General features: G+C 40.9%; 2 protein-coding genes and 1 long non-coding RNA gene across 6 annotated transcripts; 2 read left to right on the top strand and 1 right to left on the bottom strand.

Annotated features, from left to right (window-relative positions):
* The first annotated feature begins 1,011 nt into the window (after positions 1–1,011).
* Positions 1,012–9,545, top strand: stc2a (stanniocalcin 2a). The gene is made up of 4 exons (XM_028009388.1): positions 1,012–1,542; positions 3,849–3,991; positions 5,407–5,618; positions 5,798–9,545. Exons 1-4 carry the CDS (start codon positions 1,404–1,406, stop codon positions 6,165–6,167), a joined length of 864 nt encoding a protein of 287 aa, XP_027865189.1. The 5' UTR covers positions 1,012–1,403; the 3' UTR covers positions 6,168–9,545.
* A 3,712-nt stretch (positions 9,546–13,257) lies between these two features.
* Positions 13,258–14,486, bottom strand: LOC114139236 (uncharacterized). Its single transcript, XR_003594403.1, has 2 exons — positions 13,680–14,486; positions 13,258–13,528 (listed from the first exon to the last, which is right to left on the bottom strand). It is a non-coding gene; the product is annotated as an uncharacterized LOC114139236 (long non-coding RNA).
* Positions 13,507–23,874, top strand: LOC114139234 (cytoplasmic polyadenylation element-binding protein 4-like). Of its 4 annotated transcripts, none has more exons than XM_028009029.1 (12): positions 13,507–13,647; positions 14,500–15,590; positions 15,680–15,778; positions 16,417–16,507; positions 18,109–18,159; positions 18,723–18,746; positions 19,155–19,331; positions 19,424–19,513; positions 19,611–19,729; positions 20,371–20,485; positions 20,557–20,738; positions 20,849–23,874. In XM_028009029.1, the coding sequence occupies exons 2-12, from the start codon at positions 14,544–14,546 to the stop codon at positions 21,074–21,076; spliced, it is 2,223 nt and encodes a 740-aa protein (XP_027864830.1). In that variant the 5' UTR covers positions 13,507–13,647; positions 14,500–14,543; the 3' UTR covers positions 21,077–23,874. The 4 variants fall into 4 exon arrangements, with proteins under 4 accessions (XP_027864830.1, XP_027864829.1, XP_027864834.1 ...); XM_028009028.1 differs by having other exon boundaries at positions 16,414–16,507; XM_028009033.1 differs by lacking the exon at positions 18,723–18,746.
* The last annotated feature ends 2,680 nt before the right edge of the window (positions 23,875–26,554 follow it).

Here is a 26,554-nt window from a genome sequence, read left to right as displayed (position 1 = left end):
AAAAAAAAAATCAACTAAAATTGAGATGTTACATTTGTGCTTGTGACGTGACAAAATGTGCAAAAGATGAAGGTGTATAAATGATTTTACAAGGCACAGTCACTGTGTGTGTGTGTGTTTTTTTTCCCTGTCGTTGCTGGGTCTCTGGTTGTTTAGGACAGTAGTTTGACTTCTCCATTGTGACGTTGTGCTTGTGCAAAAAAAAAAAAAAAAGATTTTAAACAATTAGTATCAGTGGGCCCCCTTGAGGCTGGAGAACTTAGTGCAGGCTCCCATCTTTCACCCTGATGGCAGTCAGAACTTTGGCATGATGAATGGTGTAACAACACACTGCAATCCAGGGGAGCTTGCATTGCACCTCTGGCTCCTATAGACATAGAGTTCCTCCTGCAGAGTCATTAAGTTTACCATTTTTGCCCATGGCACCTTTGAATGTTGCTCATGAAAAAAAAAAAAAAAGGAAGAAAAAAATCTTTGACTTCTGCCAATGTTTGCCCTCTGTTCTCAGGTCACTCCTTGTAGTGGTTTGCAGACCCCGGTTGTCACAGAATAAACAGGGCTTTGTGCAACAGAAATCTTGAAATTTCTCATAAAATGCGAAGAAGAAGAAGAAGAAGAAGAAGAAGAAGAAAAAGAAAAAGGCCTTCTAATTAGAAGCATTCTGTTTTCAGTTAACTGTTATTGCAAAGTCTTAAAATAATTATATTTGCTTGACCAGATTGCGTCGTAAAAGTATAATTTCCCCCCTGAGTTTTTTTTTTGGTTTTTTTTTTTGCACTGGCTTTTCTGGAGTCACTGTAGAGCTTTGTGGTCGTTTCACTCGCTGTTTTACGAGTGATTTAACAGGCTGCAGACTGTACAGCTGAAAAGGTACAGATACATTTTGCCCCCTTCGTTTTAAACAAACCAACTTTTGTCAATGCAGGACTTTTAAAGTCTCCCAATTTTCCCCGCAAACCGTCTCGAATGCAAACTATCTTCAGACCAGATATTCCATCACTGACAGACCTGCAGTTTTTGAATCACTGCAGATCATCAACGTTGCCATAAGACGCCAGTTTTACGGCAGAAGGGATACTTTTAAAGTGGACACTCCCCTAAAACCTTGGACGCGGGTTTCTTCGACTCCGATTGGCTGCGATGCCCCGACCGACAACACCTGCTTAACTCCTTCATCCAAATTGACACCCGGGGCTCTAGAGAAATATAGACAGCATCCCTTCCAGCTCATGCATTCAGTCCCACACAGCTGCTCCATGACACACCGAGTCGCAGCTGCGCCGGTCGTTGATCCAAGGTGAACCCTCGCAGACACACACACACGCGCGCACACACACACACAGAGACACGCACTCTCTCTGTCGGAGCTTTGCCGGGAACGGAGGCACACTGCCGGAGACGCAATGCTGGTGAAGCTGGCCGTGGCGCTGCTGGTTTTGTCAGTGCTGAAGCAAGCGGTGGGATCGGATAATATTGATTTTCACGAGCTGCCCCCGGAGAAGCCCGCCAGCCAGAAAGGACGCCTCTCCCTGCAGAACACAGGTAAGACGGGGAGGTATCCGTAGAGGAACGGGAAGGGGAATTTGGAGGGTGGAGGGGTTTGCCCGGGACACGTGTTTCTGTAGCTGCAAATTAAAGCATGCCGGAAGGCACTGTTGGGCAAACTCCGGGATCCGCAATTTTGGCTTAAATTCCGTCGTTTCACGTTGAGTGACGCTCCCCGACTCCTATGAAAGGCGATATTTTGTAAATACTCCCAGACGGAAATTTAATACGTTGGTAAACTATTAATAGAACGGCACAAGGTGATAGGTAATCCACACGGCTGCACGTCTAGGTGAGGGCGCGCTCCGGTGGACGTGTGCGCGCGCGTGTAACCTAGGTGTCCTAACAGTTGTCTGAAGAAAACCTTTCTTTTTCTTTTGCATAGAGGGGGGGAGGGAAAGAGCTGATGGGCGATGTAATCTATCAGTTACAAGATTTAAGCGCTCTTGTCGCGGATCGCTGCTAAAGACGAACTAATGTATCTATAATCTCCATAAAATACAGGTGGGATTTGTTCTCCCGGGGGGGGGGGGGAGAAAAAAACAGTACTTTCGCCTCGGGCGTCCTTCAGCAAGCCTGACAGGCGAGCGATCGTGTGTATCAGAACATCAATGTTACGTTTCCTCTTCCTCACCAGGGAAATGGGGGACAAACTCCCAGCGCAGGTCTCGCAGCAGCAGCAGAGACCCCCGGTAACGCCGCGGTGTAATTCAATGCACGTTTGCGGCCGAGCTCGTACAATCCGAGCGCATTCCCGCGATGCCAAAACAAGCACTGCTGACAGCGGCTCACTTTTCCTGCGCACTAAAGTTCAACTCCCTGCACACAACTCACCCCCCCCCCTCCCTCCTCCATACTTCTGGTCACCCGGAACAGATAGTCTTTGCTGACAAGCTTGATTTCTATTAAGTCACCTTTCATTCATTAGGACGCGAACGGTGCGCAGTCTCCTCTGACACATCGGCGTCATCACCAGTCATCATCGTCATCAGAAGCAGTAGCAGTTATGTGCGTGCCGCTCTGCAAGCGACAGATCCCGTTTATTTGTTTGCATTAAAAAAAAAAAATCTAACTTGTGTGTAATTTACGCCATGGTTGACCACTCTATGCATTGCGATATACAGTATATGCTGGTCTCAGTATGAGGACGTCCTGTTGCCAAAAAAGACTAGGAGCTCTCTATAATTGACAAAATGTAGAACTTGTACTTTAAGCCCATGAGGTGCTAACTGGGTGGGCCTGACTTGCACACAACTTAAATTTTTTTTGGTGTTAATGAAGTCCAGTAGCTCCAGAGGTCCCTATGCAATTAGTTTAGGAGTTTATTGCTCACCAATATTTGCATTTGTTGCTTTGCAGTCCGATTCATGATGATATCTGCATGCTGTCAACAATACAATCGATATTGACTTGGCATCACAGAAAAGGCATCTGGAGACCTGTTTGGGCTTTACTGATAACTTTTTTTTTTATTTTTTACCCCAAGTGATTGTGCCGTTCCCTGACAGAATGACGCTCTGAGGAGTGAATGCTTTCAGAAACTACCACTGAGCTGTACTTTAATTGTACATTATCCAACTGGACTGTCCACAGTGACAATAGGGCAAGTGTCATAAACCCGTTTGGTTCTATCCGAATTGCAGCTCGTTTTCAGAGCACTGCAGGTCTGGGTTACAGTTATCGGCTCAACTAGGATAAGACATGAAACACAACAGTTTTAAGGTCTCGATCAAATGTATATTTCTGGTAACATTTGCATTTGAATGCCATGAGTTCAAACTAAGCTGATGCTTTCATGCATCGATTTCTTTTGCCGCTTGTGCATCCCCGTCTGCATTATTGTGACTTTTTCGACGTGCAACTTTCCTCTCTGCAAAAGCAGTACTATAGTACTTGTTGATACACGTTTCTCAGAGAGTACGACATAAACTGATATGGCTGCATTTGTTGTAAAAGGAATATCTGCAATGCACCATCCCACTTCAGTGCCAGGCAGTGCAGATGACTGTGGTGCAGAATGACACAATATATATATATACATCTCCTACCAAGTGTTCCCCACCTCCTGATGTCCATCTTCCCTCAGCATCCTTTTTCCCCCATCTTAGGCTCGATGCCATGAAGACTCGAATGACGGTCCACGTCTGTGCAAATAGTTATACGCTCATACGCTTTGTGATTAAACCCAAAGTGAAGTTGTGCCTTCAAGCTGTACTGTCTTTATAGCCGTCACCCCTTTCAGCATGTGTCATCTCTGCTGTGAACACATAAGGTCTCTCGCCTAACCTGTTCTTCTTTTCCAGCTGAGATCCAGCACTGCCTGGTGAGTGCTGGGGATGTTGGCTGCGGCGTGTTTGAGTGCTTTGAGAATAACTCCTGCGAGATACGAGGGCTGCAGGAAATCTGCATGACGTTTCTGCACAACGCTGGCAAATTCGACTCTCAGGTACTAAGCTAGTCTGTCTGTTTGCAGACATTTTGCTGCACGGTTATCCTCTAAAACCGCAAAGTAAATGTTTGGTTTTTTTTTTGTTGTTGTTTGTTTTCAAATGTGCTATCTGAAATGCACTTCACATTTAATCTCTTCGGTTTTGATCGGAAGATGAATTGCTTACGAACCCCGGGCTTGTGTGCCAGCTGGCCTGGGGCCCAGTTAGCTTACTTTTCATACATAGCGGAGGTTGACACCCGGCCAAATCAGGCTTGACTACAGTGTTAATATGTCCATAAGGCCACACACTAGGAATGCACATCTATGAGTGTCGGTTACATAAATTTAATCAAAACCAGACCATTTAACCACCGACTCCAGAGTTCATTCTTCAGTACATGCTCTAAAACAACAAAACAGGTGCAGCCACTGATAAAACAATCTGTTAGCGTGTAGCCAAAATGTGGTGCAACTTTTTCCTATATTTCATCTGGGTAGATTATAATAAATTGCTTAAATAGATAACAGTTTAAAATGTAGTATTACTATTTAAAAACTCTTCGACCAATGATCAGCGTCTGCCTGAGAACTACAGCTAAGATGTGCTCTTCACAGGTAGAAACTCCCTCAGGGTTAAGAAGCTAACCTTGCTATTCAGTTTGGCTTAGCACAGCTAAGCCAGTTAGCAAACTTTACTGTTCTTTGCTGGACACCATGACAAATAAGAGTCATGGTTAACTGTTAACATTTTTGCCTTAGCATTACTAGTGTCTATTGGGAAATGAATAAAACAGCCCCCCTCACTCCTGCACCTGTTTGCTGCACACTTCCAGTCAGCTGGCTGAAAGAAGACTGCCACAATTTTTTTGTTCTTACAACAAATAGCAAATTGGCTGCATGGGAAAAAATCTAGTTTAAAAAGAAGCCTTTTGTAGATGATATTGCTATAAGTACAGAAATTGTATTATTATCAGTATGGACAACAATTTCTTGTGTATTCCAATGAAAACAAGTTAAATCATATTGTACATTTTGTTAAACAGCATTTACATGTAAGGGCTAAATAAGTTACTTGCCTTTATAGGTTTCATTCAAGGCAAATTATGGGACCCATATGGGTAAGTCTTTGTTGCAGTATTTGAACTGATTTTCTTAATACCCATTTAAGACCCAGCAAAGACCCACATATGGTATCCAAAATATTTTTCTGATAAAAGTTATCCTTCATAAAGTCAAGTGGGTCCATCAGAGAAACTCGCTGTGAACACTGACCACCTTCAGTCTGAGCAAAATCCACAAGTCCCACATGCCCATGTTGGCTGGGTTATACCAGCCAATAGATGGAGGCATTTTTCCTTCTTTTTCAGCCAGCTGATGGTGCATTTATCCAAGGGTACTTCAGTGTCTTTGTCTTTGTGTTATGCATGCAGGGGAAATCCTTCATCAAAGATGCTCTAAAGTGCATGGCCCACGGTTTACGCCACAAGTTCAGCTGCATCAGCAGAAAGTGTGTGACCATTAAGGAGATGGTGTTCCAGCTCCAGAGAGAGTGCTACATCAAACACAACCTGTGCTCTGCTGCAAAGGAGAATGTGGCAGTCATGGTGGAGATGATCCACTTCCAAGATCTTTTCCCTAAAGGGTAAGCAGCTGCACTGGGTCACCTCTTGTCTCAATTCTAGTCTTCCATTGAAAGTTATTTCTAGTCATTTCAGTAGCCTCATCACAGTTTTTCATCCTAATGTGCAAGATCATGATGTATTTTACTTCCAAATGTTAAATCACAGGATACATGTGAGTAATCCGCCTCTCTCTGCCCAGCCCATACGTGGAGCTGGTGAATATTCTCCTGAGCTGTGGCGAGGAAGTCAAGGAAGCACTAACTCGCAGCGTCCGGCTACAGTGCGAGCAGAACTGGGGGGCGCTGTGCGACAGCCTGAGCCTCTGCTCCTCCCTCGTCCCTTCCCCTGCCAGCGCCGTCGTCGAACACCACCACCACCACCACCCCTTCCCTTCTCCCCATCTAGAGCCAGAGCACCCACGCCTTCCACGCCAAGGCGACAAGGAAAGAGCTGGTAAGGCAGCCCTCAACGCTCACCCGCGCAATCGCAGTCAAGGGTCCCGCCGCCACAGTCCAGACGCAGCCACGGTGACTGAGCAGGAAGACCCCAAGGCTGACATTCGAAGGTGAAACCTCAAGGGATCTTTGTACCTCTTGCAACATTTAAAAAGCCACATTTGCAGACTTATGCACACATCCAAGCCATCACAGGAAGACACACATGCACACACATGCCTCTACACAAGCAGAAACTCCCAGACAGACTGAGCAAAAGGAAATAAGTCCCCGATCTTTCCTTTTCTCTTCCGCCTCTCCAGTCATTCCAGCAGTCCCACATGGTAAACTTGCAGGGTAATTGTGGTGTAGACTTTAGGCCACAGTTTTGTTTTTTTTAATGTTTTTTTTTCTTCTTTTTTTTAATGAATAACAGCTCTAATATAGCATTTCTCAAATCATTACTGGCTGTAAGATTTGATTATATTTGTATTATTTATTTTATTCTTTATGCAATGTTGAAATATCAAAATGTACATAGAAATAAACTTATCTATATTTATATGACCATGTATAAATATAGCTACAATATGCAATACTGAGATACTATTGATGACAAAGTATACAGTGTGCTGTCGTTCTCTTTACAGTATTGCACCAATCATACATTGAAGTGTAGATATGTGATATACACCCTTTTGCTGTTTCAGAGTCAGCATGTTTATAATGCCCTCATAGATACTTGATGATTAAACAGAAATTGTACAGGTTTTGTCCAGTTCTGGCACATATGAATCTTAGTGCATGATGCCCATAAAGCCGACAAACCTGTGCATCTTTTAAAAGCAAAAGTGCGCTCTTAAGAGGTTATAGATAGTTCAAAAAAATAATAATGGCTCATCTGCATAGAGAGACATAAAAGCTAAGACTGATAGAATTTAAGCTCATCGAGTAGGAACAAAGAAAGATGTATGTTTATTTTTTTGGACCCTGCAGCCTCACAATTATAGAGTAAACTCTGATATGTGTCTTATTTTCATGCAAAAATCAATCTCTCTTTGATTACTAACGGAGCTTCAGAAACATTTGTGTAGTCTCTTCTAAAAGAATTCACACCCATTAAACTTTTTCACATTTTAGTTCTGTTACAATCACAAACTTTGATATGTTTTATTCAAATTTTATGCAATAGAGCTGCACAAGGTAGTGTATAAATGTGAAGTAGGAGGAAAATGCATTGTTTCTCTTCCAAACTGGAATCTGAGAAATGTTTCGATCACCGTCATTCAACCTGGTTGAATGATGGCTGTTACAACATTTTGACGTGTGTTTCTACCATTTTTACACAGCTGTAGAATGAATATTCTTCATATTGTTCGCTAAATAGCTTGAGCTCAATCAGATTGCCTGAATAGTCTTTAGGAATTTTCAAGCCCTGCTATAGATTCTTACATTAGATCTGGGTGAGGGTGATTATTTTGCAAGAAGGCGAACTTGCACCTCAGTCTTTAACTGGTTTTCTCCAGGATTGCTCTGTATGTAGCTATATCAATCTACTCATCAACTATGATCATGATTTGCCTCTCTGACCTTGCTGAAGAAAAGCCTCCCAGTAGCTCCTTCTACAAAGCTTCAAATGTTGATTGTGTTTTCAGAGTAAGGTGGAGTGTTTGTGATCTGCCACACATTGTATCTTGCAGTTAGGGCAAAAAGCTACATACTGGTTCTATCTAGTAGAAGTACCTTCTTTAACATGTTTGTTGTGTGCTAAACATGGCTTAGGACAAACTTCCAAAGTGACTTCCTATGACTTTGCCTCGGCACCGTCTTTCTGGCATTAGACACCATTCAGTATAGGCTACACTTTTGGAGTGCACAACTAATAGTTGTCCTTATATTAGATTTTTCCACCTGAGCTTTGGATCTCAAGTTTTACTTCACAATTATGCACTTCCTTGTGCTAGTGTACTGCATAACATCCTATTTTAATACAATAACGTTTGTGGCTACTGCATGAGGTGAAAAAGTTCAAGGTGTACGAACAACTCCTGCAAAGCACTGTTTAACTTCAGCTTGTTAATAGTCAATGAAGAGTAATTCATTCTCGGTCAGCTATCAGTGAAGTGCAGCCAGGGGAGGGTGTTAAGTTTGAAATGTAAAAATCATAAAACATCACCGTGCCTAAGCTGGTTAATGTCCACAGTGACCGCTTCTCTGTGATTTACGTGAATGGATAATTGCTTTGTTGTGAAAAGATTTAATGTTGAGTTATTTTTATATTGGTGTTGAGCCACAGAAGTCTTAGATTTTGCACTTTGGATGATTGTCAGTTTGTGCTGGACAGCTTAGCCAAGAGATCCACATTAGCACAGCAGTCACCCTCTAATCAAAAGCTATATTTCATCTGAGCAGCCTGGTTTTCTTATCAAGCACACCACCGAGTCCCGCATCGCCGCACGGCTCCTTAAGACCCGATTTAGCCCCATTCTGTGCTTGGGCCATACCACTCTCTGGCATCTCTGAGGGCAGGAAACGGGCTTGACAGAAACCTTCCAGATCTCTGGCTGTCTCTAAATTGGCCCCTATCCCTCTCCGGACTCTGGGTCAGATGTGAAGGCCTGTTATTTTGCCCGTTAGAGCTGCAGGCAGCGCAGCAAGGACCCAGGAAGTGGGCTAAGTCCACACACAGGGACTCTGGCATTGTTACTGTAAATGTTATATTTACCGAGGCCACCAGAGAATTCCTCTGGGCCGTGGCCAAGAGCCAGCAACACACGGAAGGCAGGGAGGAGTGAAAGGGCGAGGGAGACGGTTGCAGTCAACGTCTTATTTCAAAACAAATTGTTGATTCACTCTGTCATAACTTTACCTTTTGCTCTTTTTCTCTTACTCCTTAAGATCACAAACACAGAGTAATGCTTCAGCTCTGGAAGCACAGTACTTGAGCACAATGCACCTCATGGTGTGGAGGGGGTGGTGCAAAAAGCAAACACAAATTTAGGCTCAATCAACACATTTTCTATTTTCTCTTTACATTCATTTCCCTATGGACATTTAAAGACTGTAATACTTAAGGCTTTCAGGCTGTTGATTATTTTAATGGTTTTTTTTTTGTTTGTTTTTTTTTTATAAAGTTGATTGTGGAAAGTTGGGATTGCTGTGATAATCCCAACACAGGACATAAGCTAATCCTCTTGAGAATGTACTGTATGTGTTTTAAAGTGACAATCTGTTCAGCTCTCTGTCATTAGGTTTAAAATATGGCTTTTTGTAATGATGTATTGTGGCTTGAAAGGCTTTTCTTGTATGTGCTCTGAGGAAAATGAAACTAACCATGCCCCTGTGTTCCTGGTGCTCTGCTGCCACGTCACGTTGCTCTCCTCTGTTAAGCACAAGGTAAAAGAAAACAAGAATATTTTTGAGTTCATATCGCATCAGCCCCTGTCACTATCCTTGGCTCCTTCCAATTCTGTATTGTTTTTTCTCATTAAAATATTTTGTGTCATAAAACAATTTGTCTGATATCATTTTCCATTTTATTTTCTGGAGGCAAATCTTCCATCCAGCTCCGAGCAGGGCATCAATGAAGGCCCCGGTGTCTCAGGTGTACCCTCGGGTTAGAGGACACCGTATTCTCACAGGACGTGCTACCTCCTTTTTCTAACAGCGAAACAGAGGCCATGTTTCAGGTTTCACCGACTGGAAATATCCTCCCTTTTGGGAGGCCTAATCATTTACGTCACCGGTCTGGACTGTGTGCAATGCGCGAGATGGGTTTTGAATGTCAGTTTTTATGAGTTGCCCCAACAGTGTACATTGCCTCACCAAACATTTAGACAGGGTTCTAATGTGAAAGGGCACCTTCCAACTGCTTTTTTTTTTTTTTTTTTTTTTTTGCACCCTCGCTGGTAGTCTTGGTTTCAAGTATACAGTTTTCCTTGTCAGGCACATTTAGATCTTTGTAACACAAATCCTGCCCTCTTTTTTCACTTTGTCTGCACTCTGACAGAGAGGGTACATACCATACCAAACAGTTTCTGTAACAGCAGCACCTCTGCAGTTCAGTACGTCCCTCCCTCGCGTGGGGATTCATTCGCACACTGTTGCAAGTCGGCTCTCAGCGTGCAGCCTTTCTAAATAACCACTAGGTGGCAGGATTTCCTCTGAAACCCATATGGGTGCTGGAAGCAGGTGTTAGATTTTAACGAGAGGGTGACAAAATAAAGCCACAAATTCTTTAAGAGACCTAAACAAAGGTCAAATGGCTCTTGGTGTAGATTTTATTTGAAATTTGACCTTAATGTGTATTATTGCCACATGTTTGATGGGTTTACAGATGACCAACAGGGCAATTTTGAAAGATACACAAGTTTTAAAGCACTGGGATATCATGGTAGCAAATACAATACCTTTCAAAAATGTATGTTTTCCTTGAACTTTGTCACCATACAACCACAAACTTTAATAATAGTTTTTCATGCGCAAACAGAAAGTTGTGTATAATTAAGTGAAAGAAAAATCATGGTTTTCAGATCAAAACTAGATGAATTTAACTCAGCCTTTTTACTCTGACACCCCTAAATGAACTTCAGTGAAACCAGAAGTCCCCAAATTGGTAAATCGGTGCATAATCAGTCGTATAAACAAAAGTGTTCAGAAAAGGCCTCAGAGGTTTTGCTTGAGAATATTAGAGGAAAAATTAGTAAGGTACCAGATGGGTAAGGGATAAAATGGTTAAGTTGTTTAAAGCAGGGCTGGGCTTAAGCTTAAAACAATTAAGAGAACTGAGAACTGTTCAATCAACCATCTAAAATACAAAAGAGAATGGCACAACTACAAACCGACCTAAACATGGCTATCATGAGGCCCAAGGTAACTCTGGAGGTGCTGTTGAGATTCACGCCTCAGGTGGAAGAATGTGTTGATGCCGTCAGTTGTGCACTACACAAAATGTGTCTTTTTCTTCAAAGAGTAGCCATAATAAAAGTCCTGCTGGCTGTTAACTACAAACCATGTAAGGGACACAGCAAACACGTGAAAGAAGGTCAGATGAGACGTTTGACCTTGGATCTTCATGGCAAAAAAGTGAAGGACAACTACCACTGCACATCACCCTGAACACAGCTGATCAGAGCTGATGGAAAGACGGATGAAGCTAAATGCAGTTCTGTTACGGAAGTGAACCCGTCAGAGGCTGCAAAAGACTGAGTCAAAGTAAAGTCCAAAATCCAATCAAAAATCTATGGCAGGTCTTAAATAGCATTGTTTACAGATGCTGCCCGTCCAATTTTGACTGACCTTTCAGTGTGTCACATAAAATCCCAGTGAAATACCCTGACTGTTGAGGTAGTAACATGGCAAAAAGGGGAAAAGCGGATATGAAAAGTTTGAAAGCTGGAGTACGTTCTGTATGTGTATTTTAGTGAGAAAGCAAACAAAAGAAAAAAAACCATCAAGGCCACAGTGTGGTGCAGCACACACACTGTCTAGACCACAGAGTGTGTATGAGGGAAAATTATGCTGCGTCACTCTCTGCTACTTACAACAACACTTGAGTCTGAGATGGATGACCTCGTGGCCAAAGCAAAAGGCGGCTGACTCTAAACGAAGTCAGCTTCAGTTAGAAGTCACTGTCTCCCAGCTCACACTTGGAAGACAGTGACACAGCTTTTTTTCACCGATATGGTGAAATTAGCAGAGAGGAGGCTGGACCACAAAGAGGAGGCTGTGTGTCAGAGCAGAGAAACCTGAGACAGCTGGCCCCAGGCACTCTGTGGACGTCTGTCCTGTCCTCCCCAGCTATCTAATGAATTAATGACTGGGTGCCTAAGTTACACAGATGAATCATTTAGGATCCATTTGGGAGCGAATGCATGCTCTGCACTTTTGTCTGCTGTTGGGCCTTCAAAACGTATTTATATAATACTGGATGTCCTTTAAGCATTTTGCTGCATAAAGACTCGCCCTGCCTTCTCAGGGGAATAAAGTTTGTTGCTTTTACAGACAAATTATGCTGACCCAGCTCAAAAGGCTTTTGGCATGCAGATGCACACACCTTCAAACCCCCATGCCAATGCTTTCTCTTTCTCACTTGGAAGGTCAGACTATTAAACCTGCAACACCTGGACTGGCTGTTTGGTAATGCTAAGGGAAACCAGACGCTGAAGACACATCGTTGTGTTGTTAAACCAACCCAACAGGCCCTGCAGAGAGTGGGATGGGCTGGTGCCTGCCACTGCTGCTCCAGGATACAAATGAAGGGTGGGTCTGCCCAGGGGGACTCACAATGCCACAAAGACGACAGAGGTGAAACCAAGCATTTTCTCCTCACTCTCTGTGTTTCTTAAGTGCTTTTTGAAAAGCAGGTATCATTTTAATGTATGTGTATAGATTTTTCTATAATAAATATCTATCAGTCTTAGGTCATGACATGGAGATACAATCCAGATTGAAGTGGAGGACAAACCATTTGTTTACCCAAATCATCTCATTTGCATTTGCAAATATTACACCCTGGTTTTGAAATCTATTGACTGCGAGGATATTGAAATTCATAACTCATTTCCTTCTTTTCTTTAAGCTTTCTTTCTCCCAAGCGTTACTTGGGTAACTTTGGTCAAAATTGGTAGAAATTTAACAGTTTGGTCTACACCCAAAACCTTTTGTGGCAAAAAAAAAAAATCTAACATGGCACATCATTTTCATGTTGAAACATTATACTGAGTCCTCACCAGGGACAGGAAAACTGGTGAGAGTTGATAGAAAGATGAATGGAGCTAAAAACAAGCCAGTCTTGGAATAAAACCTGTTAGACGGTGTAAAAGACTTTAGACGGGCTCAGATGATTCACCTTGTGGCAGATCTTACAGATGATTCACCTTGTGGCAGGTCTTACAGATGATTCACCTTGTGGCAGGTCTTAACAACTAGCTAGAGCTACAATAAAATTGTTTAGATTAAGACAAATTCATGTTAGAGTGGACACCTAAAATTTGCTGTTCATTGATGTTCTCCATGTAGTCTGATAATATTGTGAATAACAGGTTAAAGATGTGTCAATACTTTTGTATACTTTTTCAAAGCACTGAAGGCAGAGACCTGTTTCTTTAAGAAATTACAATTTTATATTCTTGAATGACCACAAAGTTATGAATGTTACAAAAAGTTCAAAAAGCTGTTTTGAAAGCCCACTCCACACCCCACGGGAAACAGAAACACACACATACACATATATGGTATTTTTAATCTTCATTAATCTACCTTTCCTACAACTGCTATTGATTTCAAGCCCTCCTTATTTGGAAAAAGATGGAACTGCCATTCATTGACAATATGTGATGTGGGCGTGTGCTGACAGCAATTATCCTATCAGAGGGCAGATTACAGATAATGTGGGCGGGGCGATGTGGAGGAAATCCTTTCACAGAGTGGCTGGCGAAGGCAGCTGGAGGCGGGGAATGGAGACGGAAGTGTCTCCCCACTGGCCCAGCTGTCATCTAGAAGAGCGAGAGAGAGAAGACCCATTTACACCGGCTGCTTAGGAAACCCAGAAAAAGGGAAAACGCTAAAAAATATGGCAACATCTTAACGATAAGGTCATGACGGCGAACTGAAGGTAGCTATATCTGAAATAATTCAATTTCTTACCAGGTTGTTGATTCGACGGAGCTGCGGTTAAAGGCCTCGCTGCGTTACTTTGATATGTAAAAAAAAAAAAAAAAAAGATGATGATGACAAGGATTGGTAAGTGTGTGTGACATTGAGCGTACAGGACACGAAACGGACGAGGTCGTTTAAAGAGCCACGCACCGTTTCTAAACTTGCCACTGATACGGCTTGTCGTGTTCGCTGGCGAAATGTCGAAAGACTTTAAAGCGGCTGAGGTCGTTTGTTGCCTTCTGGCTGGTTGGCAAATACGCTGCGACGTCTGCTGGGTTATCGACCATTATCCTAGCTTAGCGGCTTGGTGAAGGGAACTACCCTGGAGACGTCAGCAACACTTTCCCCTGTATTTAAACGGTTGTTTTTTTTGAAGAGGTCATCGCGGTAAAAGGGACGTTAGACGGTGGGTGTTACGTGCTGTTCGCCTGAGTGGGGTTTAAAATGGACTCTGCGTGATTAAAAGGGCGCATGAGCAGCTGTTAGCTTTGCTGCTAGCTGCCTGACGACCTTTGGAAACGTCAGCCTGAGCAGAGCAGGCGTCCAGCAGCCTGAGTTGGTGAGGCTGGGTGTTTTCCGAGCCTGCCTGCCACAGTGTTATATTTCATCCAGGCCTCCCATGGCCTGGCCTGGCCAGTCAATGATTTAATCTCATTGATTGCATCACAAGACCAGGCAGGCTGCAGCAAAGACACATTCTCTGCGTCTGGTGTGGTTATTTATTTATTATTATTATCTTTAACAGTGATTACATGAACATGATCATGTAATCTGGCCTCTGTCTGTCTGTTCTCTACCCACGTTTTAGGATACAGAAGACTGTGAAAGCTGAAAACCTGCAGGGCGTCCTAAATGGGGGACTACGGCTTTGGAGTTCTGGTGAAGAACGGCAGTGGTAACAAATCTGCTTTCCCTGTTAGGATCCCTCCTCACCTCCAGCCACAACACCTTCAGCACTCCTCCAGCCCCCCCAGCCCTCCTTCCTTTGTAAACAACGCCTGCTCCACCAATGGGGGCAGTGCTTGGCTCTTCCCTACCGTAGCCCAGCACGGTAACATGCAAGATGAGATCCTGGAGTCGGACAAGTCCAAAGCCCTGGACCTCCAAGATATGCAGGAGAAGTCCCAAGTTCAGACCCATCCTCAGACTCTGTCTCCAGGCCAGCAGGAGGTCGGAGGAGGCCTAACGGAACTTGAGGGGGCCCATCCTGAAGATGGCTCCTTGGAGAAGGGTTCCCTGGAATGCAGCGTCGGAAAAGAGAAGTTAAGAATCGAGTCTCCGGTGTTGAGCAGCTTCGACTACCAGGACAACCTGGGAATGGCGACAAGCTGTACACAGTCCACCTCTTCCCCATCTTCGCTGACCAGCTTTAACAACTGGTCCCCTGCTGTTCCATCTAACCAGTCTCCTGTTGTCGGGGAAGATGTTGGCGCGTTCTTCGGTCCTGCTGGCTCCAACACAAACGGCCCACCTCTACTTTTCCAGAACTTCTCTCACCACGCCGGGCCTGGCTTTGGCGTAGGAGGTAGTTTCTCACCACAGATTGGACCAGTCACCCAGCACCACCCTCCTACACCCCATTCTCATGGTCAAGGGGTTCCGCAGCACCGCCGCTCCCCAGCTAGTCCTCATCAACCCCAGCCTTCCTTCCCGCCGCACCCCCATCGTGCTGGACCATTCCCCCAGCTGTCCCATCTTGCTCCTGCTCAAAACAAACCCCCGTCTCCTTGGGGAAGTTACCAGAGTCTGTCCACTCCAACGTCCACCTCCTGGAGTCCAGGTGGCTACAGTGGCTGGGGAGGCACACAAGGGGTTCGAGAGTACCGTCGGGGCGTCGGGGGAGGGGTTACTAGCCTAAACTCCTACTCCCCTTTGAAGAAATCCTTCCCCAACAATCAGGTAGATGATTACTGAGATCAGATTCGTGAACCTTCTCAGATATTTACCACCATTAAGAAAAATAACAGATCCGGTAATCTATTTTGCAGATTCCCTCGCAGAAGTTCCCCAGAAATACCTCTGGCATCAACCACAAGGGCTGGGTTGAGGACAGCATGAACCGCAACGACAACGTCTATTCTATCCAGGTTGGCAGAGAGATGGGTACTGTGCATCAAGTGTGTTAAGAAAGGGTTTTAAAGGAACTGGGAGTCAGTAATTCTTATGTATACTGTGCATATGTCTTGTGTGATTTTCAGCGACAAATGTTAATCCTGTTTAGCATGCTAGTCTGTGTCGAATGCAACAAACGGGCCTTTTTAGCAAAACAGGATACGTGATAGCTAAGCCATCTAATTGAATGAATAGAAACTTGTTGAGTGTGTGCTTAGGTTCTTATCTAGATCATTTGGTTAAATGAGAGCAGTCTTATCATCTGGTGTGATCACATGTGCTTCCTCTTGTCCTGATTTAAGAAGTCTTGTGCTCCTCTGCTGCTTTGTGTGCCCTCAGCTCTCTCATATACTCGGTGGTGCGAGTCTTGCATGGTTTGTTTTACATACTGGATGAGTTTTAGGGTTTTTATTCACCTTCTCAAGTGGGATATCTTTCAATGTGGTATTACAAGAAACAATGGCTAGATTCTCTTTTTTTCCACTTTATCACTATACTGTCACAGGAATTGTCACTGATGGGTTTTTGTAGTTTGCCATGCCAGCTTTTGTGAGCTGCTGTACCTGAAGTGGGAAGCGGCAAGTTTAAATGTTGTAGTTTTCTCTTCCAGCAGGATAGGACACGGTCTTTTGATGGGTTCAACATGCACTCTCTGGAGAACTCCCTGATTGACATTATGAGGGCAGAACAGGATTCCTTAAAAGGTTGGTTCCCACACCAGCAATTGTTTTCCTTGCAGGTGGCTTTAGACTGAGGTTGAGGATTGGACATGAAAATAAAATAAGTGGCAGTTGTTTGGATTTCATATTTTCATTTGCGTTTGCTAAATGCAGTTAGATACAAGTTCTTTTTGAGTTTTAGTTTGATTCCTAACTTAAACTAAATCTAGATTGTAACAATACGAGTCTTATACTGTATTTGAATAGTCAAAGAGAACATTTCTTTAACGTTGTGTGCTGTACAAAATGTACTTCGAAAATATTGAATATTATTGCCATGCAATTAATTTATTATTAATCTTGATTATAAATTTGTAACAACGCCCTAAACAGACTTTAAAACTATTTATTCCAAGTCATGTCATTGTTGTAAAATTCACAAACATCAACATGTCTAGCTTGTTTTTCTGATGTCAAGCAGCAATAATGGCTACAAGGATTATTACACAGTAGTAGAACAGAGCTTGGGCTTTTTCATTTATTTATTTATTTATTTTGAATTAAAACTAAAAGTGTTGCATGATGCCATCATTCCAAGTGGGAAGGGGATGAATCCAATGTAGCTCTCTCACATAAAACTTAGTGATAGCTGCAATAAAAAACATTTATTGCACTTCCAGCACTTTATCTCAATAAATCTTTTACACACAGTACAGTGCAACCTTGAAAACACTGCTACAGCATTTTAATGTCCAAAATGCCAAATAAATACAGCATTAGTCTCTCACTATCGGTGATTATCCAAGTTATTTAGCACCTTTTGGAAACGCAGCATAACTCGACTGTAACTTGTTCCTGATGCATGATGATCAAATTTGTCTCCTGTTTTTATGAACTATTAAGAATATTGATATTTACAACTAATCCTTGTGTTAAAATCAGATTTAAATTAGTAGCACAATATTAGAAGGGGTTTCAGTTCACTCTTCTTTACAGCACATTATTGGTTGGGTGAAATATATTTCAATTATTGCTGAATGTTGCAGGGACAATATCGATTGTGGTTATATTGGAAGATGGAACACTTTCATCAGTGTTTTCAACATTTTACATCCGATGTGGATATCAAGGAACATGAGAGAACAGAGTGAAGATATTATTTAGAGCATAATATTTAATATCTTACCAAATATTGCATCTAAGCAGCTTTCATATTGCAGTGGATATACATTCTGATTCAGTGTATTTTGCAGATTAGGCTCAGTTTTACAAGTAACGCTTCAGAGGATTCTGGTCAGCATTTACTTTTTTCCCAAATCCTTTCTTTTTTTTATTTTTATTTTTTCCAAGCAACTTGTTTTTTTCCCCCTCAACATTTAATTACACTAAACTTTGATTCAAACATTTTGGGAGTCTTTTTTATTGTGTAAATTTGAATCACATTTTTATTGCCGTGATAAGGATACAATGTTGTAATATTTCTTACTCTTTTCAAACAGTTCAGACGTTTTGCCTTTGCAGCACATTACCGATTCGAAAATACTATCTGTAATCACTGTTTTGGGTAGCTTTTTCCAAAACATTCAAGTCCTGAGTTCTGAGGTCTCAAGATATATATTTACTTTTTTTTTCCTTTTGTCTTTTAGGACGCTACACTTTCCCGCATCAGGGTGGAGATGTGCCTCTACCTTTGAATGGTATGCAACATGATATGTAGTACTAAAGCCAAGCTGGGGCTTGAAATTAGTGTCTGCCACATGCAAACAAAAATCTTGACTTTAATTTTTGAATTTTCATGTTGGTTTCTGCATCTTTAGTAATGTCATTTTAATTTGTAAACTGAAAAAAAAAATAAAATAGGAATAGAAAATGGATATGGCACAGCCATTTTTAACCTAAACCCACGCTAGACTAAAGAAGAGAACAACTTAAAAAAAACCGGTGTGTTGTAATTTAATCAATAACCTTATCACGTTTTCTGGCAGAGTTGAACAAACAGTCCAGTCTTATTACATGATTTTAAAAAATGTTGATTGCCCCTCTGAGTTTAAAAGAAAACTAAAACTACTGTAAATGTAGCTTATTTAGGGAAAACATGCACAAAATTCTGTAAATTCCGATTGGTTGTTGCTTTAAAAGAAATTTTAGCTGCTGATCAATACATTTCAAGCCCTGGTAGTGTCTTTTTTTTTTTTTAAACAAACTTCTTTTTTTAGTGTCTTAAAACTTATTTCAAGAGTGTTTTGTGTTTTACATGCAGCAAGAAGTTATGGCAGAAGACGAGGTAAAGCTAATGAATGTGTCTTGTTCTCCCTGATAAATTGTTGCCTCCTGATTTTTTTGTTGTTGTTGTTTTTAGCCTCTTGTTTGTCTACCAAATCTTAATTTTCATTGTCCTCTCTTTACATCGCTTTACAGATTTCTTACCTTACCAAGAATTCAACCAGTTTCATAAGAACTAAATGATCAGTTCTGATACTCACTTTTACCCAATCAAAAAGATGAATAATCTGAAATAAAAACAACGGGTTTAAAACCCGTTTTCTCTGCTTTCTTCTGCTGGTTCCTTGATATTTCTTTATTTTTCATTCAACCAAAACCTTGCCCTTTATTTCCGTTTCTTGTTGTTGAAATGGTTTTGATTTCTGTTGTGTCAAGTCAGCATTTTCATCCAAGTGATTTTCTCTCTCAGGCCACTCGTCTCTGTTCCCCATGGAGGACGAGCGCTCCTTTGGAGAGGACGAGTCCGGTGACCAGGGGCTCGCTGGCCTCGGCTCTGCCCACTGCTTTCCACACCTCAATGGTGAACGTGTGGAACGCTACTCCCGCAAAGTGTTTGTTGGAGGCCTCCCTCCGGACATAGACGAAGGTAAAAACGTTTTTAAATACGCAAGTACATTTATTAGTTAGGAAGAGGTAGTTGTGCTGGAGATTACCTGACTATGAGTTCCGTTTTCCCAGATGAAATCACTGCCAGTTTCCGCCGATTTGGTCATCTCTTTGTTGATTGGCCCCACAAGGCAGAGAGCAAGTCTTATTTTCCACCAAAAGGTGAGTTAAGTGTGCCTCACTTCCTTGATTTATTTTATTTTTTTTGATCTGTTCATTTAAATCACGCTCCTGATTCTGGCTGTACAACTCCTTCCAGGATATGCATTCCTGCTGTTTCAAGATGAAAGCTCTGTGCAGGCACTGATTGACGCCTGTATTCAGGAGGATGGGAAACTGTACCTGTGTGTCTCCAGTCCCACCATCAAAGACAAGCCTGTGAGTGTTTTGCTTTTTTTTTTTTTTTAACTCCTGATGGATGGATATAAACTCCTAGACTGGACTCAAAACCCATTTTTGGAATGCATCTGGACTTTCTGGTTTTCTGCTAGAATTTAACCTCGACCAACTAAATAATATCCATGTACGGTATTGTATATGTCTGTCCAGTTTTTTTAATTGTATTTTTTTAATATATATTTTTATTGTATTTTTTTAAATATATATTTTATATATATTTTTTTTCATAACCATTTTTTGTTTTTCACCCAGTTACTGAATTTTCCATGAATATGCTTGAGTACAGTTTCCAGAGCAGTGACCGTCTGTGGCTCACCCTAACACTGAAGGCTCTCAGTGACTCTCTCCTTGACATGTCAGCTGTCTTTCCAGTGATTATGTAGAGCTAAAAATAAGACTTCTGTATTAAAAGTCCTCTTTTTTTTCTTATTATACTTCGTGTTGTGCAATCTGTAAACTTTCAGTAACTTTTTATTTTGGCTCATAAACATCTGTTGCCCTTAATCATCAAAATTAGCAGAAATGTCCACTTGAAGTATGTCACTGTGTAATGAAATTTGAATAATTGCCTTTTTGATATTTTAAATGTATTTACATGGAGCTTTATTTGCTTTTTGTAGGTCCAGATTCGACCTTGGAACCTTAACGACAGTGACTTTGTAATGGACGGCTCTCAGCCGTTGGACCCAAGGAAGACTATCTTCGTAGGAGGTGTACCTCGCCCCCTACGTGCAGGTGAATGAGCAATGTTTAGTAGGCCTAAGTGAAAGGCGTTTTAATAATGTGTATTTTTTTGTTCTTTCCAGTTGAGCTCGCTATGATCATGGATCGTCTGTATGGGGGGGTGTGCTACGCTGGGATCGACACGGATCCTGAGCTGAAGTATCCCAAAGGCGCAGGGAGAGTGGCCTTCTCCAATCAGCAGAGCTACATTGCAGCCATCAGTGCCCGATTTGTTCAACTGCAACACGGGGAGATTGATAAACGGGTCAGTTTATCCGTCTCGTGCTTATCCATAAAAAGAAAAATGATCTGAATCTGCCCTTTCTTCATCCTGCAGTTTGGGTCGCCATCTTGACAGTTCTCCTCTCCCCTCAGGTGGAAGTGAAGCCATATGTCCTGGATGACCAGCTGTGCGACGAGTGCCAGGGCACGCGCTGCGGGGGGAAGTTCGCTCCTTTCTTCTGCGCCAACGTGACCTGCCTGCAGTACTACTGTGAGTACTGCTGGGCAGCCATCCACTCCCGGGCCGGACGCGAGTTCCACAAGCCGCTGGTGAAGGAAGGAGGGGACCGACCGCGACACATCTCCTTCCGCTGGAACTAAGGCTAGAGGGAGGGAGCAACGCATGATCAGGGGAGGGAGTGAGAGAAACTAGGGAAGGGGTATAGGCTGTAGTATGAAAAATAAATGCACTTTTCTTTTAAGTTAAAAAAAAGAAACTAATTTATTTTTTTTCTTATTTTTTTTAATTTGGCCGTCTAAAAGAAGTTAACAGAAAAGAGTCGAATCCCATTTATGTTTTGACATTAAGTGTGCATGAGCATATGGATGCATTAGAATTGAATTTAGATTTTTTTTTTTTCTACCTGAGTGTACTTTTTGTTTTCTTGTTAGTTGGCAAAGCTGCTTACATTTGTTGTTGAAAGTAACATAAGACTTAACTGAGGTTTGATCACGCCTGATTCAGTACACAAACTGTGGAAGTTGAGTTTATGAAAAGGCGCATTTTTCCTTACTTTGTGCTTGCAGGATTTAAGAACAACTGTACCATTTACCAAAGGTTGAGTGCAAATGGTTGGAACTCTTGTTTCGGATGGATCGATTTACTTTTTCCAAGATTAGTGAATAGCCTCTGGTCACGGTTTAAAAAAAAAAAAGAAAAACAAACAAAAAAAACGTCGCAAGACAAAAATCCTCCCTCGAGTTTGGCACACGTTTAAGATTGTTGGCATAAACTTTTAGGTCTTGGTTTAAAAGTTAACACTTAGAACCAGAGAGAGCAAACCAAAGAATGGCCTAAATCTGTAGTCCAAACAGTCATTGATCTGGGGGTTTATGTTGAGGTGGTCCTCTTGTTGGTTAACGGAGGCAAGGCTGGGGTTTCAGTTTGTAGTTTTGAGCTGATAAAGACATGGCCCTCAGGGCTCAGGTATTGGCAGTAGTATTTATTCACTTTATATCGTCAGGGATCTTAGCACTGGAAGCTAACATGCTAATGTAGTACTAACTAATGGGAATGCACAGTCCAGTCTCCCTGAGCTGTCCTCATGGTGTACCACTGCACGCTCTACCGTGACTGGAGCTCTCTATCACAAGTGTTGTGGTTGGATTATGGTAGTAGCTTGAATTTGCTGTCACAGAGATAAAGATATTATTTTATACATGGCCTGCTGATTTTTGTACAGTGTTTTATAGCTGATTATTTTGTCATGAACATATATACATTTATTATGCACTACTTTTTCTAAATATTTTTTTCAATTGTCATTTTAGGCACATTTTTCACAAATGGGAGAACTCCTTTTGCAATACCTCATTTTTTTCACTTTGTGGAAAAATAATTTTGTACCTTTGTTACTAAGAGATCTGCATTTATGGTAAATTTCATTTAAAGAAAGTGATTAATATAATTTTTCAATTAGCTTTTATATATTTAAGTGCTGGTAAATCTGAAAATTGTTTGTTGCATTGGTGTAATTCTGTAGATAAAAGGAAAAAAAAAAAAGTAAACAGAAAAAATGAGGCTTTTCAGAAGCCTGTCGTATACAGTTCTCTCTCCTAATAAATATTATTACAGGATCCTAAGGCATGGCAAGACCTTTCTAAACTGATTTTGATAGTATTGAGTATAATCTGATATTTTTCTCCTTGGTGTAGTCGATAAGAGTCTCATAAAACTAAATGTTTGGCTTTCACCAGTGTAAAATCTTCCCTTTTGCCACCAGAGTGGATATCATCTGTTTTCAATCTTTAGATCTTCTTTCTGAAACTGCCTGTTAGTCCTACTTATTCTCGGCATGCATAAGAGATAACACGGCTAGTCATAATGCAGGACCTAACGTAATGCACTAGTTCTCCTTTTTTTTTCTTTTTTTTTTAAGAAAAAAAAAAGAAATCTGTTCCTTATCTCGTTGAGATTGCCTCTCTTGTAGCGTCTCTCTACACGATCGAGTCTGCCTTCCTTTACACAGACATGTTTATGCAATATAAACCGTAACAACACTTTGGATGTGTTTTTTGTAATGTATTGGACACTCAGTAGGACATAGGTGAGGAGACATGATCACTTGACTCCCCCCTAACCCCCTCCTCCTCCTTTGTGATGTGGCATGCTTTGGGACATAACCTGAATGTTATTTAATGTTGCAAGTTAACTTTGAGCCATTACGTGCAATACTTCTTTCCAGAAACAGTTCTCCGCAGTGTACGTCACTCAATCATATAAAATCATGCAGTCTTTTACTTTTTTTTTTTTTTTTTTTCTCTTATTCATGCTGGTGTTTGTTGAAAATAAAAAAAAAAAAATAATTTATACCTAAATTTATTTTGTAAACATTAGTTTTGTTCTTCTTGTTTTGCTACTACCATGCTACTGTGATTGAAAACATTGTATATACAAGGTTGATGATGTATTTGGCATTTGCTATATTTTCAACAAATGTATAACATCATTTTGATCTGAACTTTTGTTATCTTTTTATTTTGGGGTGAAGTGTTATACTCTATCCAGTTTGAATTGCTGTAACAAGCTTCACATTTTCACATGGAAAAAAAAAACATTGATTATGTCTTAGTGTAGCTTGATTGCTAAATTTCAATAGTTTTTAATTGAATGCTGGGAAGGTTATATTTATTAACTTTTTTTTTTTTTTTACCTGATATTTTGATTTTTACTAAGTCATTTCACCTTTATATGTAAGTTCCAATTTTTATATTTTCTTCCTGATTAATTTTCGCTACAATGCAGACGTCAGTTTTTATAGTTGGTTTGTAGTATTGAAGTAAAAGACCTAAAGTCATAAATTAATTTGCTGCCAACTGTTTGTAACTGTATGCATACATTTGAAGTATTTGTAATGTGAGATGTTGAATGAATAAAACGGCTGTGAGGAAGAAAATTATTCAGCTCTTTAAAGAGTTCTTTTTTTTGTTCTTCGTTTTTGTCTCCCTCCATGTTGACAGTGCCACCTGCTGGTGTCCGGTGGTAACGCGCCTTTTAAAATCCCATTTGTTCCTGTTTGCAGGATGCCGCCTGTGAAGTACGTACCCCGGTTCGGGTCTCAGCTGAGCTCCAGTCCAAGAACCGAATTTGGATCGGACCACTTGGTTAACTCCACTCCCTCCGAGACTGATGAGCGCGGAAAGAAGCGGAATAAAAAGAAACGTGAAAAAGCAGAGAAGCCACTTTTAAAAGTCAAATTTCCAAACGTCAAAAGCCGCGCTGCGAGTCCAAAGGCCACCACGGATGCAAAAACCTCGACAAAATGGATGCTAAAGTCGTCCTCAAGTAAAAACAATCCTTCCCTAAACCAAGAGAAACAAACGGAGTGTTATATTAATATTCTCTGAAAATGGCAAGCTAGTTTGTATTAGCTGGGTGACAAACATCAGCGCTAGAGAGGAGTTGAGAGAACTAAACCAGGAAAACTAGCATTAGCTTAGCCAGTCATCACTAAAATGAAACATTGTAATAAATGGAAAAACATACTTTCAAAGCTAAAACAAATCTGCTGTCTGTGTGTGACATAATGAAATGAAGTCTTAACTTCTCGGGAATAGAAACGGGGTTTGAAAACGTAGCTTTTTGGAAATAGTCATAGCAACAGGTGCTCTTAAAGTAATTGTCAAGAGGTTTTTTTTAAAATTGTGGTAAAATGTACATTTAAAAAAATATATATTTTTAAAGTTGGAGTGGGAGTCTCAGCTTAAAGCTCTTAAATAAGTAGCAATTTGATGTACAACACAAAAATTAACTCCTACCTTTGGAAAAACCAGTGTAGAAGTATTAAATATATTGTATGTTTACTGTTTAAATTTCACAAGAAATCTGGGGGTTTTGTCATCAGGTGCCAGCACTTCCTCTGCTCTAGTCGATGGAGATGTCTTCTCTTTCACCCAAGGATCGAGCACCCAGCCTACAAATGAAAAGGAGAAGGTAGGTTTTATTAAGCATATCAGTTGATAACTATCCATCAATTAATGCAACATCAGCCAGTAAATCACACCACAAAATACACAATGTAAATGTAAACAGGAATTAGATTGAGAAAGAAAACAAGCTAATATGAACGTTACACTGATGTACTTTGTCACTTATGTAAAGCAAAATAAATTGAGTTAAATTTCATAAATGATGTGTAGAATAGTTGTAAAAACTACTCTGAGAAGATTAATAAAATGAATAACTTTGAGATGAAATTAAATCGACTGCATCGTTTGACTACGATAAAGTGGAATGTATGTTCAACCTTTTCGGTTTATTTAAAAGTGTTAAAGCATCTGACCCTTCTGTGTGTCCACTGTGATTGGTAGGCCAAGCTCTCGGTTCTCCGAACCATTTCCAAGATGCTGGAGGAGAACCGACATATCAGACAAAGGCTTTCTGCCCTCAGCCAGGCCATCTGAGGATGATGACTGGTTCACAACCTCAAAATCTCTTCATTAACGTCCTAATGTTAATATAGAGGATGTGTACGGATAGATGTGTTCTTTAAGCATAGATTATTTAAACGCTGTTAGATCTTAGAATAGTTTGGTGCTTCTTATAGCAGATTCCAGGGGATGTTTTTCAAACTAATATAATTTTTCGGAAATGTTCCAAAGGCATTGTGGGGTTTTTGTGTTTGCTTTTTTAAATGGGCTCTTGTTAACATCTGTTTTTATTTAGCTTTTTTTTTTTAGTGGACTAGAAGCGAACCCATAATTGCAGTCCAGTGTTAAGATTAACACTGTGGCATTTTTATTGTCAGGTTGAGACTGTTAGACTAAAATATTAAAGTATGTTAACATTATTTTGTCCTCAATTTATAGTTCTTATGTTTTGTTTAAATAGCAACTTTGCAATTTCTTTCTTAAATGTCAGTTTGTAGCCATGTGATATGAAGAACTTGTAGCAGCAGTTGCACAATATATCCACGAGAGGGCAGGCTTACCTGCATTAAAACAGCTGTTGTCAAGGGAACAAATTTATAATGCACCTTTTAAAAAGGCTATTTGCACGATGAAGCACTAACACCACAACAAAAGTTACTTAAATAAAAAAATCATATTTTAGCGTAATTATGGTTTAATTGAAATCTAAACTTGAAATGCATGTTTAGGTATTTTATTCTTTTTCGATGTTAATGCAAGTAAAACTGAAACAACTAAGTATTCGAAGTTTTGATGAAGTAGCTGGAGTCAGTGTATTTAATTAAAAACTGTCAGCGTTTTTTTGATGCGTTGAAAAACAATGCTTGTTGGCTTTTGCGACTATCTTCCTATCGTTTACCAACTTTACGTAAAGTCAGAATGGAAATGCATGATTTAGGCAAAGACCTCACAAATATTTGTTATGCTTCTTTTATTCCTTTTTTTATGTTATTTTTTACAGATCATCAGGTATATCTGAATACTACAAAATTACTCAATAACTCCAGCTCCTTCTAGTCGATATGTGCTGGCCATGGCACACTAGACCCAGGATTTGAAACTCGGAATAAATCAATTTTATCACTACTGACTTGTGCTCTATGACAGAAAGAGCTTACGCTTTTGTAAGCTGGCAACTTTGATGATAAGTTGCCAGCTTATCTGGTAACT

The sequence above is a fragment of the Xiphophorus couchianus genome, chromosome 23 (assembly GCF_001444195.1).
Source record: "Xiphophorus couchianus chromosome 23, X_couchianus-1.0, whole genome shotgun sequence".
Lineage (NCBI taxonomy): Eukaryota > Metazoa > Chordata > Actinopteri > Cyprinodontiformes > Poeciliidae > Xiphophorus > Xiphophorus couchianus.
Note: the sequence above shows the minus strand (reverse complement) of the source record. Positions and strands in the feature narration are given on the sequence as shown.